The 24,356-nt window shown below is 44.5% G+C and overlaps 5 protein-coding genes across 5 annotated transcripts; 4 read left to right on the forward strand and 1 right to left on the reverse strand.

Moving 5' to 3' along the window:
- Positions 1-807: 807 nt before the first annotated feature.
- LOC132260222 (multidrug resistance protein homolog 49-like) lies at positions 808-5,014 on the forward strand. The gene is made up of 5 exons (XM_059758207.1): positions 808-970; positions 1,035-3,856; positions 3,916-4,072; positions 4,141-4,545; positions 4,602-5,014. Exons 1-5 carry the CDS (start codon positions 905-907, stop codon positions 4,938-4,940), a joined length of 3,789 nt encoding a protein of 1,262 aa, XP_059614190.1. The 5' UTR covers positions 808-904; the 3' UTR covers positions 4,941-5,014.
- A 125-nt stretch (positions 5,015-5,139) lies between these two features.
- On the forward strand, positions 5,140-9,135 carry LOC132260794 (multidrug resistance protein homolog 49-like). The gene is given in 4 exon segments (XM_059759137.1): positions 5,140-8,024; positions 8,086-8,211; positions 8,247-8,715; positions 8,772-9,135. Coding segments are annotated over 4 exon segments (3,819 nt in total). The 3' UTR covers positions 9,111-9,135.
- Positions 9,136-9,579: 444 nt separating this feature from the next.
- LOC132260796 (multidrug resistance protein homolog 49-like) lies at positions 9,580-13,608 on the forward strand. The gene is made up of 5 exons (XM_059759138.1): positions 9,580-9,654; positions 9,711-12,523; positions 12,585-12,741; positions 12,818-13,207; positions 13,264-13,608. The coding sequence occupies exons 1-5, from the start codon at positions 9,580-9,582 to the stop codon at positions 13,606-13,608; spliced, it is 3,780 nt and encodes a 1,259-aa protein (XP_059615121.1).
- On the reverse strand, positions 13,600-18,777 carry LOC132260117 (pre-mRNA splicing regulator USH1G). Its single transcript, XM_059758055.1, has 6 exons — positions 18,675-18,777; positions 18,007-18,138; positions 15,887-16,030; positions 14,911-15,052; positions 14,104-14,849; positions 13,600-14,046 (listed from the first exon to the last, which is right to left on the reverse strand). The coding sequence occupies exons 2-6, from the start codon at positions 18,027-18,029 to the stop codon at positions 13,653-13,655; spliced, it is 1,449 nt and encodes a 482-aa protein (XP_059614038.1). The 5' UTR covers positions 18,030-18,138; positions 18,675-18,777; the 3' UTR covers positions 13,600-13,652.
- A 1,687-nt stretch (positions 18,778-20,464) lies between these two features.
- Positions 20,465-24,236, forward strand: LOC132260623 (DCN1-like protein 3). Its single transcript, XM_059758868.1, has 5 exons — positions 20,465-20,642; positions 21,236-21,718; positions 21,782-21,913; positions 21,974-22,301; positions 23,222-24,236. Exons 2-5 carry the CDS (start codon positions 21,604-21,606, stop codon positions 23,559-23,561), a joined length of 915 nt encoding a protein of 304 aa, XP_059614851.1. The 5' UTR covers positions 20,465-20,642; positions 21,236-21,603; the 3' UTR covers positions 23,562-24,236.
- Positions 24,237-24,356: the final 120 nt, after the last annotated feature.

Consider the following 24,356-nt stretch of genomic DNA (forward strand, 5'->3'; position numbering starts at 1 on the left):
TACAAACTTTTAGTCTGTCTTTGGATGATTAAAATCTCTCATAAATGCTTCTCATTAAAACACTTTAGAGATAAATTATTTGATTGCAAATTTGATTGCTTAATTCGCGGTCGGACGAGCTTCGCTGTAATTAAAACAAATTTGGAAAATCTGACTTTGCTTTCATTTGCAGAAAAAAAGAAGTTAATCAAAATCAGTCCAAAAGTGCTGGAAAGAATGAATTTTGCATTAATAAGTTTTATGTCGAAAAGACATTGAATTGGTGTTGGTGAAGATGTCTTTGTGAATATTCATTAGAAAAGTTGCCAAGAGTAGATCTAAGAATAACCAATTCTGAATTAATTGCCGATGATTACAAAATTGCACATTGTGACAAAATGTGTGTAGAAAATGCGCCCAACACTTCAATCTTGAAAATATCATTATGTGCGCCAATAAAAAAGTTTGTAATTGTAACTGATTGTATTGCGCCATATTATTAGTGTTTCTTCTTTATTGATTCTTATCGAATTGCTGGGGTGTTAATTGACCATTTCTCCCCACCATCAGCTGTCTTCGGGACAGCAACTGCACGAGACGAAATGCTCGCGCGGGAGATAAAAAGTAGATTGTCACTTTATTGCCAAGTCTCGATCGCGTCATATCAGCATCTTCGCGGAAGGGTAACCGTGCCGCGTGCGATTCTGCTATTAATAATCAGTTTCTTCGCGGATTTCAACCTGAGCGGATCGTTGAGGAGTTGTTGGGAAACTTCCCAAGTAGACTTTGCCTGCGCGCGTGTAAAAAATCAGCTGTGAAATTGCAGTGCGCGCAATTGAAACAAGCTCTTCAGAAGCGGTTTTGTGTATCTTGTGGGTGGAGAATATTTACAAATAAATCATCATCGTGCTAAGTGATCAGCAAGATGAAAGCGACAATCTTCACAAAGTCACCAAAGAAGGAATTGCCGTCAAGTAGTCTGTATGATTTGGTGAGTGAATGATGGAAAGTCCATAATGCATAATTGTAACATTTGCTCTCTGGGTTTTCCGCAGTATCGATTCGCGACCAAGACAGAAATATGCGTCACGCTGGGAATTCTCTTAATGATCTTCGCCATGTCAGTGGGTCACCCCATGGCAACGATTATCTACTCGGAAGTCATATCAATGCTGAGCATTCGATCTGATCTCAACGCCACTGTTATTGACACACTGCTGCTGCCGATCTTTGGCGGTGGAAGACGCCTGGAAAATGCCACTTTGGAGGATAATTACGAGGCACTCAAGGACGACGTGATCTCATCGTTCATCCTGAGCACTCTGCTGCTCATCGTGATGGTCGTGGTGATTTCCATTGGAGTGTACGTGATGAATCTCATCGCTCTCAAGCAGACAATGCGCGTGAGAAAGGCTTTTCTCATGTCTGTCCTGAGTCAGGACATGACGTGGTTCGACTCGAAGGCCAGCATGGACTTTGCCAGCAAAATCACCACCAATCTCGACCTGATAAAGGACGCCATGGGAGAGAAGCTGGTCACCACAGTCTTCCTCCTGTCCGCCTTCACTTTCCACATGACTTTCAGCTTGATCACCGGATGGCAGCTCACGCTAGTGATTGGCGGCGTTTACACCGTTCTCATCCTGGGATGCTCAATATTCGTGGGCAGATCGGAGATTCGCCTCACCGAGAAGGAGCTCAAGAGCTACTCAGTGTCGGGATCGATAGTTGAGGAAGTGTTCAATGCCATTCGCACAGTTGTGGCTTTTGGCGGGGAAGAGAAGGAGTACAAGAGATACTCAGAGAGTCTGAGAGTGGCTGAGAAGTCTGGTGTGAAGAAGAGCTTCTTCTCTGGACTTCAGAGCGGCGTCATGTGGTTTCTAGTCTTCGGAGGCTTCGGTTTGGCCTTCTTCTACGGCATTCACTTGATGGTTCTGGACTTTCAACTGCCAGAAGAGGAAAGAACCTACACAATTAGATCCATTGTCTTGATTGTACTGTGTATGATCACAGGATCTCAGTTTGTGACATTCGCAATTCCCAGTTTGGAGACAATATTCTCCGCCAAAGGCACCTCAACGGCCATTTACGAAGTCATCAATCGCAAATCCAAAATAAATCCATACAGCAAAAATGGCAAAACAGTGGAAGAATTCAAGGGAAATATCGAATTTAAGAATGTTCGTTTTCACTATCCATCGCGAAAAGATGTTAAGATCCTGAAGGATGTTAGTTTTCAAGTGAGAAAGGGACAAACTGTAGCTTTAGTGGGAAGTTCAGGATCTGGGAAGTCAACTTGTCTTCAACTCCTGCAGCGGCTCTACGATCCCACCGAAGGATCAGTGTCGATCGACGGCGTGAACATCAAGGATCTCAACATCGGCTTCCTGCGCTCGCAGATTGGCGTCGTGGGCCAGGAGCCCGTGCTCTTCTCCGCCACCATCGCCGAGAACATCCGCTTCGGCTGCCCGGAAGCCACGCAGGAGCAGATCGAGGAGGCGGCCAGGATCGCCAACTGCCACAGCTTCGTGGAGAAGCTGCCGCAGGGCTACGAGACGATGCTGGGCGAGAACGGGGCGCAGCTGTCGGGCGGACAGAAGCAGAGGATCGCCATCGCGCGCGCCATGGTGAGGAATCCCAAGATCCTGCTCCTGGACGAGGCCACGTCCGCCCTGGACACCACATCGGAGAGAATCGTGCAGAAGGCGCTGGACAAAGCCTCCGAAGGACGAACAACTCTTGTCGTTTCCCACAGACTTTCCACCATTGAGAATGTGGATTATGTGATTGTCTTCAGGCAGGGCGAAATTGTGGAACAAGGAACTCAAAATGATCTCATGGAGAAGCAAGGAGTCTTCTACAAACTGAAGACGGCGACTCACGAAGCTACAGTTTCTGACGATGAAGCCACACAAGATGTGCAGGAAGATAAATTGTCCACTGAAATGATAAACATGCTTCTGAAGAAAGAAGAAGAATCGTTAGACATTGACGATCCCAAAATCTCCTCAATGACACTTGAGGAGAAGAGAAAGAGTACAATGAATCGCATCCTGAAAATGAGTTGGAGAGAGTGGAAATTGATGATTCTGGGCGCTTTGTGTTCAATTGTCGTGGGATCTTCGTTTCCCATCAGTGGAATATTGTATGCCAGATATTTTGAGGTTTTCGACACAACAGATGAAGACGTTATTTACGAAATCGCGATAAAGTACACAATCTTGACGATTGTTCTGGCAACTGTGGCCGGAATTGCTGCCACACTGCAAATTTTCGCCTTCGGAAAGGCTGGTGTTCGTCTCACAACTCTGCTGCGAAAGCAATCCTTCCACTCAATCATGAGACAAGAGATGTCTTGGTTCGATAAGCCAGAACACTCAGTTGGAGCCCTTTCGGCCAGACTTTCCACGGACTGTGCGAACGTTCAAGGCGCCACTGGAGCACGCTTGGCCGGGATTCTTCAAGCCACTTCAGCAGTTCTCATAGGATTCATCATTGGACTTGTGGCGTCGTGGCAGTTGGCTCTAATTGTGGCCTTAGTCATTCCACTTCTTCTCGCCGTGGCGATCTTTGAGTCACAATACGCGAAATCCAGCTTGGCCAAGGAGAAGAACTCAATGGAAAATGCCTCCAGGATTGCAGTGGAAGCAATTGCGAACATAAGAACTGTGGCAAGTTTGGGCATGGAAGAACTCGTGCTTGAGAGATTCCACAGTGAGATTGAAGTGGCGTCGCGAGAAGCAAGAAAGAGCGCTAGATTTCGCGGACTGGCTTACAGCTTGAATATGACAATGAACATCTTCGCTTACGGCGTGTCCTTTCTGGCTGGAGGATACCTCATTGCAAATGGCGTAGTCAATCATATTAATGTGATAATGTGAGTAGAAAAGCGATGTCTGGAGAGACTTTGAATTTTAAAGTTGTATTTAATTACAGGGTGATTGAATCGATGCTTTATGGCTCTTGGATGATGGGAATAATTCTCATCTACGCTCCAAATGTAAATATGGCACTTGTATCGGCTCAAAACATACTTAATCTTCTGGACAGGAAACCAAAAATTTATGTAACACCAAATCCACAAAAGACTATTGTAAGTCACTCAATCACTTAATCTTATCATCAAGATTGATTATCAAATTATTATTTTGTCTTTCGCAGGATATAAATGGAAAGATTACTTTCAAGGATATAAAGTTTAGATATCCAAATAGACCCAAGACTCAAGTCCTGAAAGGACTGAGTCTCCAGATTCCGCAGGGAAAGACAGTGGCGCTGGTCGGACCGTCGGGATGTGGAAAATCGACTTGCATTCAACTCTTGCTCCGCTTCTACGATCCAGAATCGGGCAGAGTGAAGCTGGACGGAACGCCGATCAGCGAGTTCTCCCTGGGACGCCTGCGATCCTACCTGGGCCTGGTTTCCCAGGAGCCTGTGCTCTTCGATCGCACCATCGCCGAGAACATCGCCTACGGAGACAACTCGCGCGAAGTGCCCATGGACGAGATCATCCAGGCGGCGAAAGAGGCTCAAATCCACTCGGAGTTCGTCTCCAAACTCCCTCTGGTGAGTAAATGTTGCTCGAATATGTAGGAAAGGAAGTGACTGACTTCATTCTTTAGGGTTATGAGACTCCTTTGGGATCGAGAGGGACGCAATTGTCTGGCGGACAGAAGCAGAGAATCGCCATCGCGCGAGCTCTGGTGCGCAAGCCGAAGATTCTGCTCCTGGACGAGGCGACTTCGGCTCTGGACGCGGAGAGCGAGAAGACGGTCCAGAGCGCCCTGGACAAGGCCAGCGAGAACCGAACCTGCATCGTGATCGCGCACAGATTGTCGACAATCCGGAACGCGGATCTTATTTACGTCTTCGATCGCGGACAAATCGCCGAGATGGGAAATCATCATGACCTCATGAACCTTGATGGACTTTATGCCAAATTGTATAATTCCTCTGCGTAATCGTAAAATGATCTGTGAATGAAATTTGACTGTGGACATCTGTTTACCTTTAGATTAAACTTGAATAAACTAAGTTAATAGTGTTTCTTGCTTGCTGCACTAAATCTCTTAATTACCAATTAAGAAGACATATTTGACTCCATTTTGCATAGGAAATCGTCAGTCTTGGTTGAGATTTCGTGCAAGGAACAGCTTAATAATGAAGAAATTTACAGTGACTCACCTGAAAGATCTTCTAAATCCCTTTTCCGGTATTGGAAAACTCTTCCAATTCGCTACAACGACTGAAAAGTGTGTAATTGTGGCAATGATTTGCTTAACACTTGTGTCTTCCTTTGGCGAACCGTGTTCCGTTGTAATATACTCCGAAATCACGGGTTTAATGGTGGATCGCTTGAATTCGAACAGCACAAAAACCAGTGTTTTCTTGCTGAATCTTTTCGGAGGCGGAAGACATTTAGAGAACGGAACTGAGGCTGATCGTAACTCAGCACTTAGAGAAGACGCTTGGGCGACTTTATTCACTAGTTCTCTCGTGGCTGGCCTTATGGTCGTCATCATGTCAATTGTGGTGTACACAATGAATCTCATAGCCCTCAAGCAGACGATGAGAATCCGCAGGATGTTCCTGAGATCCATGCTGAGTCAGGACATGACTTGGTTCGATGCCAACTACACTTTGGACTTGGCCAGCAAAATTACAAGCAATCTCGATCTTATTCGAGACGCCATTGGCGAAAAGATCGTCACAGTGTTTTTGCTCGTTTGTTCCTTTGTTATTCAAGTAATAATGTGCTTCATAATGGGATGGGAATTAACACTTGCCGTTGCCGGTATTTATACAGTGTCGATGATTGGTTTTTCGGTCTTCGCGGGAAAGCAGGAAATTCGCCACAGTGAGAAGGAACTCCAGAGCCATTCAGAGGCAGGATCAATTGCTGAAGAAGTGTTCAGTTCCATTCGCACTGTTGTGGCATTTGGTGGGGAGGAGAAAGAAACTCAAAGGTATGCAGAAAGCCTTGAAAATGCCGAAAAGTCGAGTCTTTGCAAGTATTTTTACATTGGACTGCAGAATTCGATCATGTGGTCTCTCGCTCTCGGTTGGTTTGGGCTCGCTTACTACTTAGGCTTTCATTTGATGGTGCGAGACTTTGCGCTGCCAGAAGAAGAGCGAACGTACAATGTTATCACCCTTGTGGCCATAGTCTTTGCCATGATAAATGGATCGCAATTTATTGCAATGACTGTGCCAAGCCTGGAAGCAATTATGTACGCAGCAGGAGCGCTGAAGAACATATGTAGATTGATTGACCAGAAGTCTACAATTGATCCATTCAACACCGATGGGAAGACAATCAATAATCTGGAAGGAAATGTTGAGTTTAGGAGCGTCATTTTCAACTACCCAGCAAGAAAAGACACATTGGTGATCAAAGAAGTTGATTTTACAGCCAACACTGGACAAACTGTCGCCTTGGTTGGCCAATCTGGATCTGGGAAGTCAACGTGTCTTCAACTCCTGCAGCGGCTCTACGATCCCACCGAAGGATCGGTCTCGATCGACGGCGTGAACATCAAGGATCTCAACATCGGCTTCCTGCGCTCGCAGATTGGCGTCGTGGGCCAGGAGCCCGTGCTCTTCTCCGCCACCATCGCCGAGAACATCCGCTTCGGCTGCCCGGAAGCCACGCAGGAGCAGATCGAGGAGGCGGCCAGGATCGCCAACTGCCACAGCTTCGTGGAGAAGCTGCCGCAGGGCTACGAGACGATGCTGGGCGAGAACGGGGCGCAGCTGTCGGGCGGACAGAAGCAGAGGATCGCCATCGCGCGCGCCATGGTGAGGAATCCCAAGATCCTGCTCCTGGACGAGGCCACGTCCGCCCTGGACACCACATCGGAGAGAATCGTGCAGAAGGCGCTGGACAAAGCCTCCGAAGGACGAACAACTCTCGTCGTTTCCCACAGACTTTCCACAATTCGAAACGCTGACAAAATCTTGGTTTTCGATCAGGGAAGAATTGTGGAACGAGGAAATCATGATGAATTGGTGGAAATTAGAGGAATCTACTATAATTTGTGGATGACAGGTCTAGCCTTTGGGAATCCCGATGAAGATCAAATCTCTGCAAATGATCACGATCAGAAAGATCAGAAACCAAAGGAATCAATTGAATTAACTCCAGAGAATACTTCACATCAGGATAACAGGGAACATTTATCCACTGAGGACGACAAAGAAAGAGAAAACATGAGTAAAATTATAAGGATAAGTCTGAGAGACTGGAAATTACTCGTTGCAGGATGCGTCTCTGCCTTTATTATTGGCTCCGCACTGCCTTTAAGTGGTATTATTTATGGCAAATACTTCGAAGCTTTCAAGACAGAAAATCCGGAAGAAATTTTAGCCGTTGCCCTAAAATACACCATTTACTGTCTTATAATAGCAATTATGGGTGGAATTGCTGCATATTTCCAAACTTACTGCTTCGGAAAAGCCGGTCTTCGGCTGACATCCTTGCTGAGAGTGTTGTGCTTCCAGAAGGCAATGAGGCAGGACATCAGCTGGTACGATGACTCCAACAACTCAGTTGGAGCTCTCTCGGCCAGACTTTCCACGGATTGCGCCAACGTTCAAGGCGCCACAGGAGTGAGAATTGGAGCAGTTATGCAAGTTATTTCTTCACTATTCGTGGCAATAATTATTGGGCTGATCTTCATGTGGAAAGTGGCATTAGTCAGTAGTGTTGCACTTCCTCTCCTATGCTTCCTGGCGGTGTTTGAGACTCGATATGCCAGATCAAGTGTCGCAAATGAGAGGAAAGCGTTGGAAAATGCTTCAAGAACTGCCGTGGAAGCGATTACAAACATTCGCACAGTTGCTGGCTTGGGTCTGGAGAAACACATTCTCAAGAGATTTGACAAAGAAATTGAGATTGCAGAAGTAAAAGCGAGGCAAAGCACAAGATTCAGAGGAGCGACTTATGGTTTGAATGTGTCAATAAATATCTTTTGCTATGGATTTTCATTTCTATACGCTGGAATATTGTCATCTCAAGAAGAAGTCGACTATGTCAATGTATTTTTGTAAGTACATAAAATAACCTTAATACTAGGTTAGCTGAACTATACGTTCTCGATCTTCCAGGGTTATCGAGACAATTACATTTGTGGGTTGGATGATGGGTGCCACTTTGAATACAGCGCCTAATTTGAGCCTGGCTGTCATGTCAGCTAAAAACATTTTTAAATTTCTTGAAACTCCAACAACTTCGCAACAAATACTGAAAAAGGATAATGAAAATCTAGCAGTGAGTTAACATATTATTCATCATTTTCTTCAAGTGACGACTAATTGAATAAATCATTCTAGCTTTCATCGAGTGCAATTTCGTATGACAACGTAGAATTTCGTTACCCAACTCGGCCTGAAACTCAAGTCCTGAAAGGACTGAGTCTCCAGATTCCGCAGGGAAAGACAGTGGCTCTGGTCGGGCCGTCGGGATGCGGAAAGTCGACTTGCATTCAACTCTTGCTCCGCTTCTACGATCCAGAATCGGGCAGAGTGAAGCTGGACGGAACGCCGATCAGCGAGTTCTCCCTGGGACGCCTGCGATCCTACCTGGGCCTGGTTTCCCAGGAGCCTGTGCTCTTCGATCGCACCATCGCCGAGAACATCGCCTACGGAGACAACTCGCGCGAAGTGCCCATGGACGAGATCATCCAGGCGGCGAAAGAGGCTCAAATCCACTCGGAGTTCGTCTCCAAACTCCCTCTGGTGAGTAAATGTTGCTCGAATATGTAGGAAAGGAAGTGACTGACTTCATTCTTTAGGGTTATGAGACTCCTTTGGGATCGAGAGGGACGCAATTGTCTGGCGGACAGAAGCAGAGAATCGCCATCGCGCGAGCTCTGGTGCGCAAGCCGAAGATTCTGCTCCTGGACGAGGCGACTTCGGCTCTGGACGCGGAGAGCGAGAAGACGGTCCAGAGCGCCCTGGACAAGGCCAGCGAGAACCGAACCTGCATCGTGATCGCGCACAGATTGTCGACAATCCGGAACGCGGATCTCATTTACGTCTTCGATCGCGGACAAATCGCCGAGATGGGAAATCATCATGACCTCATGAACCTTGATGGACTTTATGCGAAATTATATAAATCCTCATATTAAAAATTGCGAAGGTCAGTCAAACTTTTTCCCCAAATTTATTAGCCATTAAAGTAGTGAAATGTCTGAATTATGGTTTCTTTTTATGTGTATTTTCCTTTAAACTGTTATTTTGCAAATTGTTGGTTATGTTGGGCTGTAAAATCAATGTTTTAGGAAAAAAGAACACATGTAGAAATGACGATGAACTCCCTACAATTTCTTTCGTTTCTAACTTTGTTTTGTTAGTCATTGACCAGGTGTTTTGTTACTGATTGAATGTAAAATTGTATGTTTTCATAGCAACAAGATCCCATTATAATCCTATCTTTTAACTACAGCTGCTATTTTTGAGAAAATTCTGCTCAATTAAAGGATTATCACCGCATATTAAACCGTTTATAAGACATATTAACTATGTGCTATATAAGGGAGAATTTCAGCGATGAACCTCAGTTCGCCAGAGGACTCAGTTTGATCGTGATTAAGAGCAATGAAGAAACCAGTGAAAAGTGGAGTTGTAAAGTCGCTGAATCTACTGAATTTGTTCAGTGATTTTGCCAATTTAGTGAGTACTTAACAGTCTTCTCGTGAGCATTTTCTGATTCTGTGCTTGGTTTCTAGTTTCGATTCGCAACACCAACGGAAAAGTGCATAATTGTGATTGTCTTGACTCTAATCTTTGGCGTCTCTGTGGGAATTCCTCTGTCAATCCTGGATTATGCCGAAGGCACTGGAATGATAGTGGATCGAATGAACTCCAACACGACAAGGACGAAGGTTTTCCTGATATCTTTCTTGGGCGGTGGACGATATATAGAGAATGCGAGTTATTCTGAGAGAGTTTCGGCGCTAAGTGAAGATATTTCCGCGAGTTTTTACATCAGTTGCATGATCGTCATCGTGATGATTCCTGTAATATCAATTGGTGTGTACGTGATGAATTTCATTGCTCTCAGGCAAACCATGAGAATTCGAAGGGTCTTTTTGAGATCAATTCTCAGTCAGGACATGTCTTGGTTCGATTCCAAGAAGAATTTGGACATCAGCACCAAAATCACCACGAATCTCAACTTGATTAAAGACGCAATTGGCGAGAAATTAGTCACAGCCGTCTTGCTAGTTTCAGCTTTCGTATTTGGAGTGATAATTTCAATGGCGCTTGGTTGGGAATTAACACTTATAATGGGAGGTTCTTTTGCCGTGATCAACTTCACATTCTCAGCGTTTGTGGGCAAAACCGCAAGTCATCTCACTGAGAAGGAGATCGAGAGCTACTCAGAGGCTGGATCGATAGTTGAGGAAGTTTTCAATTCCATTCGCACAGTTGTGGCTTTTGGCGGGGAAGACAAAGAATCGGAAAGATACGCAAAGAGTCTGAAGAAAGCTGAAAAATCTGGTGTGAAGAAGAGTTTCTTCTCCGGACTCCAAAGCGCCATTATCTGGTTCTTCTCATTCATGGGCTGGGCGTATGGAATGTGCATTGGCATCCACTTTATGGTGCAAGAATTCGACTTGCCGTTGGACATGAAAGTTTACAATACTATCACGATTCTGAGTATTGTGATGTGTATTTCTCACAATTCGCTGCTTTTGACCTTCATTGTCCCAAGCTTAGATGCAATTGCAACCGCCAAAGGAGCTTGCAAAGCCATATACAAGCTGATTGACGAAAAGCCTGGGATAAATCCTCTGAGCAGAGTTGGAATGATAGTGCCTAACTTGGGTCAGAGTGTTAAATTTGAGGACATAAAGTTTTCGTATCCGTCGAGAAAGTTTACCCCGGTTTTGAAAGGAGTGGATTTTGAAGTGAAAACTGGACAAACTGTCGCCTTGGTTGGCCAATCTGGATCTGGGAAATCAACGTGTCTTCAACTCCTGCAGAGACTGTACGATCCCACCGAAGGATCAGTGTCGATCGACGGCGTGAACATCAAGGATCTCAACATCGGCTTCCTGCGCTCGCAGATTGGTGTCGTGGGCCAGGAGCCCGTGCTCTTCTCCGCCACCATCGCCGAGAACATCCGCTTCGGCTGCCCGGAAGCCACGCAGGAGCAGATCGAGGAGGCGGCCAGGATCGCCAACTGCCACAGCTTCGTGGAGAAGCTGCCGCAGGGCTACGAGACGATGCTGGGCGAGAACGGGGCGCAGCTGTCGGGCGGACAGAAGCAGAGGATCGCCATCGCGCGCGCCATGGTGAGGAATCCCAAGATCCTGCTCCTGGACGAGGCCACGTCCGCCCTGGACACCACGTCGGAGAGAATCGTGCAGAAGGCGCTGGACAAAGCCTCCGAAGGACGAACAACTCTCGTCGTTTCTCACAGACTTTCCACAATACGAAACGCTGACAAAATCTTGGTTTTCGATCAGGGAAGAATTGTGGAACGAGGAAATCATGATGAATTGGTGGAAATTAGAGGAATCTACTACAAACTATGGATTGCGAGTCAAGACACGGAGTTTACGAAGACTGATGATGATAAATCAAAGGAAGAAACCGTCTTCGTAAACGACACTCTGTTTAGTGAAGAAGATTTCCAATCTTCCGGACCTCGGCGGCTGTCTTTGTACTCCTTGTATCTTAACAGCACAAACAACACAATGCATCGCATCCTTAAGCTATCTTTGCGCGAATGGAAGCTTATGCTTCTGGGAATCCTTGGCTCTCTTATCATGGGCATAACTTTCCCTGTCAGTTCTGTTTTCTACGCCGGAATGCTGGAGGCTTTTGAATTGCAGAACACAGAAGAAATCTACAGCGTTGTCTTAAGAAACACAATTCTGTTTCTGGTCATATCAATAGTAATTGGATTGGCGGCACTCCTGCAAACCTTTGCATTTGGAAAGGTTGGAGCTCGCATTGTTTCGCTGCTGAGAAATCAGTCATTTAGCGCAGCAATGCGACAGGAAATTGCTTGGTTTGATAATCCCAAGAACTCCGTTGGAGCTTTCTCAGCCAGACTCTCGAATGATTATGCTGACATTCAGGGCGCAACTGGAAGTCATTTGGCCGGAATTTTGCAGGCAGCTTTCTCAGCTATCGTTGGACTCTGCATAGGATTGTACGTCTATTGGAAACTAGCCATAATCGTGGCGTTAAGTCTTCCTCTGCATCTTTTGGTGGCCATTTTCGACTCCAAGTACAGCAAGTCTAGCATTGCAAACGAGAGAAAAGCAATGGAAAATGCTTCTAAGATTGCAGTGGAAGCGATCAGCAATGTTCGAACAGTGGCGAGTTTGGGTCAGGAAGCGAATATCCTGGAGAAATTCAACCGTGAAATTGAAGTGGCGGAAAAGGAAGCGAAAAAGAGCACGAGATTTCGAGGATTTGCATTCAGTTTGAACATTTGCCTGAATATGTTCACATACGCAGCATCTTTTATGTACGCTTATCGATTGATAACGAATGGAGAAGTCAGCTTTGTGGATGCTATGATGTGAGTATTGCTCAATCCCGAAGGGAGAAATTACAATCTAATTAATTTGATGTGCTTTTAGGGTGATTGAAGCTATTCTCTATGGCGCTTGGATGACCGGAATTGTGTTGAATAATACACCAAATGTTGGTCTTGCAATATCATCGGCAGAGAGAATTTTCAAATTACTAGATAGACAGCCGAAAATTCAGGATCCTCTTATTCCTGAGGAGAAATCTGTACGAAATTGCGAGTGTTGTTTGAAATTAACATTTAAGAATATTCCTACCTTACTTCCAGATCATCTTCGCAGAGGCTTCTTTAGATAATGCCACATTCCGTTACCCAACTCGGCCTGAAACTCAAGTCCTGAAAGGACTGAGTCTCCAGATTCCGCAGGGAAAGACAGTGGCGCTGGTCGGACCGTCGGGATGCGGAAAGTCGACTTGCATTCAACTCTTGCTCCGCTTCTACGATCCAGAATCGGGCAGAGTGAAGCTGGACGGAACGCCGATCAGCGAGTTCTCCCTGGGACGCCTGCGATCCTACCTGGGCCTGGTTTCCCAGGAGCCTGTGCTCTTCGATCGCACCATCGCCGAGAACATCGCCTACGGAGACAACTCGCGCGAAGTGCCGATGGACGAGATCATCCAGGCTGCGAAGGAGGCTAAGATTCATTCAGAATTCATAACTAAACTTCCTTTGGTGAGTCTTTAAGGCCATTTGACACTGAAAATGTGTTCTTATCACTTTCCTTTCAGGGTTATTTCACCACAATGGGTAAGAAAGGCAGCAAAATGTCTGGCGGACAGAAGCAGAGGATCGCCATCGCGCGAGCTCTGGTGCGCAAGCCGAAGATTCTGCTCCTGGACGAGGCGACTTCGGCTCTGGACGCGGAGAGCGAGAAGACAGTCCAGAGCGCCCTGGACAAGGCCAGCGAGAACCGAACCTGCATCGTGATCGCGCACAGATTGTCGACCATCCGGAACGCGGATCTCATTTACGTCCTCGATCGTGGACAAATCGCCGAGATGGGAAATCATCATGACCTCATGGATCTTAATGGGCTTTACGCAAAATTGTACCAACAGAGTCTCTTTTCTTAGATAAATCTTTCATTGTTCATAGAATTCTCAAGGATTTCAAGGCATCATAGGCGACTATCTGTAATTGCACCTGGATTGCTGAGGGCATTTTTGCGCTCTTCGATAGCATTCATTAGCTTCCTGAAGGGTCCCAGTGGCAATTGGAGCTTCTCAATGTCCACTTCCTTGAGGATCATCAAGATGTCTAAAGTTATGCGTTCTTTCTCAAAGATTGGATAGTATTCCTCCAGGCCGAACGCCAAGAGGAATCGCTCAAGAGGCGTTTGTCCGTCTTCCTGATCGTCCGTGTCACTCGAACTGGCCACGTCTGTGTCGCTGTCGGACAGGACAAATTGATTCCTCGGCTTTATCTTCTGCGTCTTCCTCTTGTGCGAGTCATTGGAGTCAATTGACGAGACATCAGGAGCAATTTGGGACAGAGTTGCGGTCACTGATCGTCTGGATGGGGAAAGATAACATGTACAAGTGGTTATGGTGGGAGATTTCGCTGCATACCTGAATGCCAGGGTGCCTAGAGAGGGTCTGTTGAAGAGTCCGGAGGGTCTCTGCATTGTCACCTCTTCGCTGAGATCATCCCCATTCGCCACGGCGGCCAGAAAGTCCGGCTGGCTGACGCTTCTCGACAGATTGCCGTAGGAATTCAGCGGGGATTCTCCATCGTCTTCCTCATTGCTGATCGCCCCCACTTCGAACACATCCCTGATCCTGCCACGCTCGCCCTTGGCCCCATTCGCGGACGCATGCGTGCCCACGTAGAGCACCTCTGAGCCCCGCCGCGTGCCCTGCAGCGAGCTCACTGTCAGCTTCCCCGAGGAGTCCATCTTGCGCACGCGGAAGTCATCGACGACCTCCTTGGGCCCGTGGCGCATCCACTGGGGAATGTGTCGCTGCACACCACGCGATCGCGAGAACGTCCCGCGCACGTGGGAACTGTAGTTGGCCTTATTGTTCTGCGGACTCGCTTCGGTGGCTGGTGCATCGCGCTTGCTTCCGCCCAGCGGAAGTTTCCGCATCGCTCTCAGAACTGTGGACGTGCGATGGGGCATTGTGTGGACATCGTCATCGTTCTCTTGATTCATGCGCTGCTGATACTTGGTGTACTTGGCAATGACCTTCACGCAGTCCCTCTCGGCGGTTTCTTGGAGCGCCTTGGCCTTCTTCCTGTCCGTCAGCTCCAGATTGGCAATTGCAGTGTCCAGGTAGATCAGAATGTCTTCGCGATTGTTGAGACACGCCAAATGCTGAGAAAAAAAAATTATTTCATACAATTTCTCATGGATTTTTCGCCCACTTCTCTCTTACCTTTGCATTGTGTCTCTCGATGTCTTTTGCATAGAGATTGACGCCAAATTTGACCAGGAAGTCCACGCACTGCATGTGACCCTTGGCAGCTGCAATGTGAAGAGCTGTGTTCCCATAGTAATCCGTCTTATCTGGATTTCCCCTGGAAAGACAGACGAAAACAAGAACATATCAATTAGGATTAGACAATGATTTTAATTGGAGATGAATAAATAAAACACCAAGGGGCAGATATTATGGTCGGAAGTGGTGTACAGCTTTTGTGGAAGTATTGGAAATAGAAAATGTTAGAATATTTGCATTGCAAAAGCTTCTATTTCAACAAATTGAAGCATTTCGTAATCATTTTGCTTAAAAAGTCGATTTTATTGCATTTGTAGGTTATGTGATTGATTAAATAACTCTTAAAATCTCTAAATTTTTTATTTAACCTGCAAATATTTCTCTTTTTCTTGGCACAGTTGAGCAATTTTGATCGAAAAATCTTCATATTGATTAAGAAAAAGCTTAAAAGTCAATCATAACCTCAAAAAATCTGATTCCAGTTTAGAAGAATGATTCTTTGTTAGGTTATTTTCACGGTTTTTTCTTGAAAGTGGCAAATTTAACCTCATTATCATTATATATTTACTCATTTCTAGGTTTAAAAGTATTTAAATTAGCCCAAAAATGATATTTTAAGCCGAATTCATAACCTCACAATTTGATCAGAAGTTTTCAAAGCATTAAAATACCTATGAAAATGAAATCATCAACTTTCCACTGAAAAATTTAACACCTCTTAATTGCACTGAGAGAAAAGGCGGATGGAATTGTAAAGGTATTGCGTAAAGTGGCAAATTGATAAGGCAATATTGGCAATGTGTGACTCGATATTGCTGGTATGAGCTCAATTTGAGCTTATCAGGTCGTACAATTGTTTTGACCATCAATTGCGCGATTAGATAAGACACAGAGTGTATTGAGGAGAACCAACCCTCGGCCAACGAGGAGGCGAAGAGCGTCTAAGCGGCCCACGAAGGCTGCGCAATGGACAGGAGTCATTCCGGTGGCGTCTCTCGTGTTGAGTTCTTTGGCTGTTCCTTCCTTCAGGACGTCCAGCAGACCATCTCTGGCAGCTCTGCGAAAGAGATGAATAGACAAACTAATTAGGGCTTTTCTCCAACGGATTTTTCTCAGAGATTTTATTTCTTGTGCGATGAACTTATTGCGTCTGTGATAAATTAGGGAGAAAAACTGTAGCATCATAAAGTAGTATTAATAAAACAATCATGTGAGCCATAAAATCAACGAGCAAAGATAAACTTTTCCATGCGTCTTAATGAAACGTTATGGACACTTATAGAGATGCTGAGTGATGATACTTTCAGAAAAATGCTGCCTTTAAATACCACTCATGATGACGCTTTCAGTCAATTTCACGAGACAATTGGAGGCATTTTCGCTTTTCTTGGGCGCTTCTTTTGCGTGATTGTCAATTTATGAGATCGCGCTCATCAGCTGTGCTTTCGTTTCCACCTTCTTCACTTTCCTTCCGATGGTGTCACTGCTTGGCAAGAGTCACGCAGTCGAATCACACCATTGTGGCATTTTTCAGAGTGGATTTTGCCGCAACAGCGGAAGACGCTGCCTAACAATCTGCTGATGATAATAAAAGTGAGGCGGAAAATGTGGATGTATTCGATGGGTGGAATTTGGAAAAAAAGAAAGTGTTATTTAGCTTCTCTCCTCAGCTCTACTTTGTGTCACTGCGAGTGGGTTTTTCTCTGATAAAAGCCCCCATCAAGTGGCTTTCTTATCGCACTTCGTCATTCGTCGCGAAACACGGAAGTATCAGGGAAAGATATTTCAGCACTTTTCGCGTACAATTCAGTTTGACAGGACAAAGAAGGGTCGTTTGAACTGAATCCCGCCCTTGGAAAAACACAGTAAATAAACAGAGGGTTGCAATGCAGAGGGATAAACCCCCCTCAACATAAGGCACTTTGCTCAACCCCTCCGATTGAGAATCACGTTCAAAATCCACTTGCTCCCTGGGTTTGCGTCATTTATGTTGGCCCAAGGCAAAATGAGTCGAAAAATTAATTGTGCCTTTAGAATTCATTGAAATTCAATTATAGTTTTACGCAAAAATGCTGAGAGACATTAATTTTTGTGTCCAAAGTAACCCTGAAAATGTCGCGTGCGAAATATATTAAGTTCTTTGTACATTTTATAACATTTCTTCAGCATATTTTACTCTTCAGGATGGCATATTTTTAGCTTCTTAAATGATTTTTTCATCAGAAGTTTAGTTAAGAACTCTTTATTGTTCTTGTATGCAATTCTAATGCCTTAATTCAAGGTTTTCCAAGACTTAATGAAGTTATTACACTACATTTACTAACGCTAGACTAAGCTCAAAGATCTGAGCACATATTCTTTAAGTCATTTTTCTACTTAATTGTAAGGGTAAAATGGTTCAAATCCAAAGGCCATGACTTAATAAGTAATAACAAGACCGAATTGCTTTAAAAGAGCACAAAACTGCTTTAGCTGCTCAAAAATTGACAGTTTTCTTGCCCCAACTGACACTAAATCAGCAATTTTCGCTGTTCTTGTCTTCTGCACGCAGTGCTAATCTGAGCAAATTGAGCCACAACCTAATCATAGTGGTGTTTGACACTAAGAAAGGGTTGATTGAACTTACAAGCTCTTCTCATACAATTTAGGACGATAAACTCTTAAATGAATTTTAATGGTTTTAATGGGTTTCACGCATCTCTTCCAATGTGTTCTTTTTTTGTTATCGTCAAAATCATTTTATTCGTGCCATTTTTCAGCGAATTCCGACAATTTTTCTGTACAGTCACTTATTGTTGTGTCTTTTTTCTCTCTCTCTCGCTTTTTTCAAGCCAAATAAATCCTCTTTTCTATTCACACGTGTTTTATTTGTTTGGTGTGGTTTTTTTTTCTGTATCAATACATGGCGAGAACCGACTGAATTCCATACAATAATTTGCTGTGGAGTGTAATTTCTATACTCTTGTGCCGGAAATAATGAGTGGCAATTAAAGGTACGGCGTGAGTGAGCGAGAGATGAAATTGTGGACTCACTTGTGAAAACGATCCGACGACATGATTGCCTATTCCATCGGCTGCGCAGCTCTCGAGTTATCCGAAAAATGTCCGCCAATTAATTCCACTGCACTCGATCACTTGATCGGTTGATCATGCACGATCTTCGGCCTGCAAAGATGCTCTCAGATTGTCCAACTCTCTGGCCTCTTCGTCACACATTCACCTTTCCACACGCCGCGGAGATGCCATTAGAGTGATCGTGGCTTCACATCCGACCAAGAAACAAGTCACACAAAAAAAAGGCACAGCGTGAGTTTTCTCTCTCGCCCAACACTGTGCCAGCGAATTAAACTACATTTGCAACACAATAAACAATTAAGAGATAGTATTTAGCGCGAAAAGAAAAGGAACGCGCGCGAGATCGTGTGTGAGAATTTTCGGTGGAAAAATATATGGAAAAATTCACTGTGAAAAGACAGCAAAGGCAACTCCAAGAAATCTTGCGGTGCGACCTTTATCAGCGCACGATCCTCTCAACTCTTTCTCGGAATTCCAGACAATTCAAAGGGAATTTGCACAACAGCGCGAAGACAAAGCGCGATCGCGACAATTGATCAGTTTGGCGATTTGTTCCGTGAAATTTGGCGGTCTCCAGCGTGGGCGTGAAGGATGAATGGGGCGAATGTGGGGCACCTGTGGCCTACCTGGCGCAACTCTCCACTGAGGACCGTCCTGTGCCACCTCGCGCGTACCGTTACTCGAGGAAGACTGACGAGGTAGACGATCGCGGTGAACTGAAAACCGGTGTGAGTGCGCTCGCGAAGAAGTCGAGCGAAAGGGGCCACTCTTTCCAGCCGCGATGGCCAGTGGACGTGAGTTCTCCCGCCAGTGCAAGGGGCAGATAATATGCTCCTAATCTGTACACCACTTCCTAACACTTCTATTTTTTAGACTGTTTCGACAAAAATTCGCAAATTATACTAAATAACTTAAGGTTACATGCGATATTTCTGTAAAAATCCACCTAAAATCGCTTATATCAACGACTTTTCCGATCATAACCTCAAAAATATCACTGAGAAAGCGTTCTAGATGATAAAATCGTCTTTTCTATAGTCAAAATCGTGCAGAAAGTAGTATTCTAAGTTAACATTTTTCTCGTTCACAATACTCTTTTTGAGGTTATGTACGACTTCGATACAATTTGCAATATTTGTTGGCATCAAAGGTTCTGAATACCTATGATTATCACATGAAAATGCTTCATTTCTGTCAATTATTAGGAATCTTGGCGACTTTAGCATAAGAATTGATGTGTTAGAATGCGAAATATTCGTTACATAACCTAGAAAATAATTTTTTATCATATAATTCAAAACAAATCCAAAGAATCGTAATGATTATTCAGTAAAGAAGCATTCAAGTATTTCTGCTGAGCTGTACACCACTTTTGACTGTATTATCTCCCCCTTGTGCCAGTAAAATCCCACTCAAATTCCCTCCGATCGAGACAGAGAGTGAAGATTACCAGCCAAAGAGATCAACTAACTTCTTAGGGCTCTTCCAGCGGGCTTTCTGTTCTCCGCAGACCACGATGAGTGGCCCTTTTTGGGTTTCACACTCACACTCCGCCGGCTTTTCCGATGTCGCGCGAGTGTTTGGCTTGGAAATCGCTCAGGTGGGCTTTTGTGTTGGGCGCGTTCGGCTGCCTGGCAGCGCGTTTCCCCCTTCTTGCGCACTCACACTCCTCCGGATTGTCTCTCGCGGCTCGTTGCCTGGCTTCTCAGGTGTGCGCACCGGAGGGGCTCCGGAGGGCGGGACGCGAGCTCTATTAGTCAACTAAAGCTTGTCGCCTCTGATCACCTCAGCGGATACCGAGTATAATTGAAACAATTCCTCCCATTATCGATCTCAATGGAGTGTGTTGAGGAGGGCGAAAGACATGATATTGGCGGATGATAAGATAGACCAAAATGGGCAGTAATACATCAATTTTTCCCGCATTCCTCTCTCTGGACTTTGTGATGGAACTTAGGAGATAATTTAGAGGAAGTTTAGGGAATCAATTGTGAGAATTTCCGGTTTTTTGGGGTGCAAAAGAGCAAATTTTACAACAAAATTGCTGCATTCGAATGGTGAAGTGCAAAAGGCGGGAAGAATATTGCGCCTGAATGTGTGTGAAATTTTTATAGTAGATTGGAATATTTCCGCTAGTGGCGCTAGTGTTGGTTGTTTGTCGATTTTTCACCGATTCCTCGACACTTCTTCCCAGCTGTCCATGCCTCATCAATTGCTATTTTCCCCACAAACACCCCAAATCAAGGGTGTTTTCTGTCTATAAATCACTCTGCCATGTCTCACATTGATAAGCTATGGATTATTCAGCTGAAAATGAGACAAAAAGGCAGGAAAAGCGAGTCATTTGCCAAAATCTCCCATCGACGATTCCTCACGCACGCTTGACAGAGTGCATTGTGAGCGAGGGCGAGCAGTCAGTCGGGTTGTGTCATGTCATCTTTCGCGAGACTTGCAATCTGTTTGCGTTATCGGGTGTTTTTCTCAGTCAAAATTGCAGTTTTAAGTGCGTGCACGGACAGAGAGTGAGCTATTCCAGATGCAGAATCCTTAGCTGTGTTCTCCTCTCTCAAGTCCCACCCGTTTTACTGTCTCAGGTAGAATGGTTTTTCCTAGAGGGTTTCCTATTGTGAAATGGCAGGTCAATAACACCAGAAACGTGGGGAAAACATGAGTGCGTGTTTCCCAAGAGTTTCACTGGCGAAGTCAATGCAAAAGAGCCAGAAAAACACGAAGATTTAAGGAGTTTTGTGCGCAAAGGAAAATAATTGATCGTGTTATTCAAATTAAAAAGCAGATTTACAGTGTTATTTATTAAATTTATTGAATAATTTTGAAAGAATTGACACTCAACAATAATAAACTGGTTATTTTTACAAGTTTTTCATCCTTTCAAGTTTGAAATTGCAAAAATTGCCGTCCAAAAATCACTCGCAAGGGAAATTTTCCACGAAAGAAGCCCAAAAAGATTGTTGCTTTCTTGGCTGTTTTGTTTGTGCATTTTTTTGTGAAACATGCACAGAAATATATTTCATGTGCTGCATTCGTTTTTCCCACTGGGAAACCCTCGTGAAGAATCCCAAGAAGAACTCGCTGGCATTTCAGGGATCATTAATTTTAATACATTTCTCACACCTTTTGGGCGGACTTTACTAACAACGCTTTGGCTTTGTTTTCTGCCCACTTTCAGATCACTGAAATCAATCAGTGTGACCAGCAAAAGGAACATCTCATCGTGCCAATAAACAACAAAATCTCAACAAACCTGAGAGGAGAAGAAAAGACGGAAGAAGAAAGAAGCCAGAGAAAGTTTTGCAAGGAGAATAAATTTTGCGAAAGGAAATCTTGTGCCAAAAATCACACTCAATTTTAGGACTTTAGGGGAAGAATTGAATTTGGGCGGGCGAACGCGATGCAAAATCCTATCAATTAGATGATAAGCACGAACAGTCAAGTAGATAGATAAATTTTCTCGTGGGACGATTGGGGGGAAGTTCGCAGCATCCGCGATAAGTATGATCATTGGAGGGCGCGAGGAGAGATCAAATACTGAGTGAAATGGGGAATTGCTGGACATGTTTCAAGACATCCACGGAAAACTCTGCCGGTGATTGTGCCACAAACGCTCCTGAGAGAACTGCAAATGACAATCGAGACGCATCTGAGCGCGGAGGTGAGTTTCCTGGTAGTTTCTGAGAGAGATTCTCGATGCATTTGCTGATAAATCTTCCCGCAGAAACCGATGAGCTGTTGACCAGCAACAGTCCTGTTCACATGACAAGCTTGCATCTGAGCTCAGGATTTCTCACACGGCCTGTCGCCCTTCTGAACGGGAACGCCAACACGATGGGAGACATCATTGGGACAAGTGAGTGAATCACGCCAGATAACGAGCATTAGTCACTGACTTCTCTTGTCTTGTTTGCAGTTAAAGACTCCCAGCAAGTATCGGACCACACGCTGCTCACTCTTTATCAGCGCTACAAAGATCCCCAGGAGGACGCGATCCTGTCCGAGGGCATCGAGCGCCTCTGCAGCGACTTGCGCTACAAACCAGACGACTTTGCAATCTTGGTGCTGGCCTGGCGCCTGGACGCGTCACAGATGTGTCGCTTCACGCGCCAGGAGTTCGTCCAGGGACTGCGGAATCTCAATGCGGACTCCGTGGACAGCGTGCGCCTTCGCCTCGAGCAGGCGGTGGAGAAGCTCAAGGAGGACTCTGAGCTCTTCAAGCAATTGTACAGATTCACATTTGGGTGAGTGGCAAAGTCCAAAAACCACTCTAAATAGTGGAAAACACGCAAGAAGCTGGGAAGATGAGTTTCCGAGGTCCAAAATACTGGGATTCGCTATAAATATTAGCTGTAATTCAAATCACAGCTAAATTAAAGGCCAATATGCTTTGGAAAAAAGCCTCCCGCGAACTGAATTCTGCTCAAATCGGGCAATTGACTTCAATTATAAAATCACTGATAAATGGAGATGATTATTTAATCACTTTTTAACTATTTTCTAATGGTATTTTAAAATTAATTTCTCATTCAAATGTTTTATCTCTTTATGAGAAGTTGTGTTTGTGTTTCTTGGAATAGAATTCACGTTGTAAACTTTAATTCTTATCGTAGAAAGATTAACAATTTTTTAAAGTAAAACATCACAATGATAACGCACGTGGAAAAGGGATTTTCTTGCCATTGGCATAAGATAATTTAAACCATTTTTGACTGGATTTTAATCACTTGAAACGTCTGAGACATGAATGGTTTACTCCGACTGGCTAATGGTCTCGAAGTTCTCGGAATTTTGAGGCCTCTTTCTATGTATTTAAATTATTTTTGTAACTTGTGTTTCAATTGAATAGTTTGCGGACATTTCGTAGGATATTTGGCTGGTATATTTACCCATTTATCTTCTTTAACGCTTAAGAACTCACGTAAAATACGCATTTTTTGCTTTTTAGTGTTGTGAGCATTTTTGCCAGAAATATGGATGAATCTATCGAATTTACGCGCCAGCTCAATGCAATCTCTCACAAGAAACTCCTAGAGAAGATATTTCTCAAGGATTGACGAAATCTCTCACATGAGAGATGCTTTTGCCGTCAAGAATAGAACAAAAAACTCAGTTTCTCCACCTGAATTCTTCTCTAACTCACTCTTGGCTCGTTTCTTTGCAGGTTTGGACTCGAGCCGGGACATCGAACACTCTCTCTAGACATGGCAATCATCCTGTGGCGCCTGGTCTTCACCGTGCACACGCCGAAGCTGCTCGATCGGTGGCTTTACTTCCTGGCGCAGCACGCGCAGATCCGCGGCGTGCCGAAGGACACGTGGAATATGTTTCTCAACTTTGCCGAGACTTGTGATATCACGTCGTACAATGACGAGGAAGCGTGGCCGAGCCTCTTTGACGACTTTGTGGAGTACGAGAACGATCGAGCGAATCAAAATGTGCCCGAGAAGCCGGACGAGGACGACACGCGGCCGCCGACGCTCCGCACGGACGGCAGTTTATAGTATTGCGACAGGAGCAGGCTTGGGATGGCGGAACAGGGGATCGGGGGGTGAGGTATTGTAGTGTTTAGGCGGGAAATTGGGGGGAGGAAATGGGATTATTTTTCTCAAAAAAAAACATACAGAATTGATGAGAGCATGCAATGTTTGCTGTCATTTATCGTGTGGACAGCAGAGATGGAATTATTTTAATATATCTTCCAGCACGCATTGAGGGAGAGAGAATCGATGGAATATCAGTAGAATTTTAGCTTAATTTATAAATTAATGTCACTATTCATATTTTATTTGTTTATTTATGCCTGTTTTTTTACCGATATAAATTTACTTAAAAGCATGTGCATTCAAGTGTAAAAGTCTCTTGCGCATTTTTCAGTCTTCAACACACACAAAAACTTCTTTTCGTGTCCATGAATTTGGGGGTGGGAGGGATTGGGAGGAAAATGCAATTAATCAGAGAGTTCGGAAAATAATTTTTAGAGGTTTTCTCAATGCAATTTGGCGCCAGAAATCTCAGGAAGATCTATGGAAAATTCGTACTTCTGAGATGCACTGCCATAGTTTTTTTTTGTCTTTTATATATTGCAAATCATTTGTAATTTCCTTTACTCAATTAATCCATATCCATAGTGTATATTTTGAATGTGAGAAAATGATGAAAAAATGCGTACAAATAAAGAGGAAACATTTTTAAAAATATGATCGTGGATTTGTTTTGTGTTTCGCTCGAGTATAACTTGTCAGTGTTGTGATTCGCCCCGCCATCAGAGGCGCTGGTGTGCAGTATAACAGTGTCTG

The sequence above is a fragment of the Phlebotomus argentipes genome, unplaced genomic scaffold (genome assembly GCF_947086385.1).
Source record: "Phlebotomus argentipes unplaced genomic scaffold, Phlebotomus argentipes genome assembly scaffold_18, whole genome shotgun sequence".
Taxonomy (NCBI): domain Eukaryota; kingdom Metazoa; phylum Arthropoda; class Insecta; order Diptera; family Psychodidae; genus Phlebotomus; species Phlebotomus argentipes.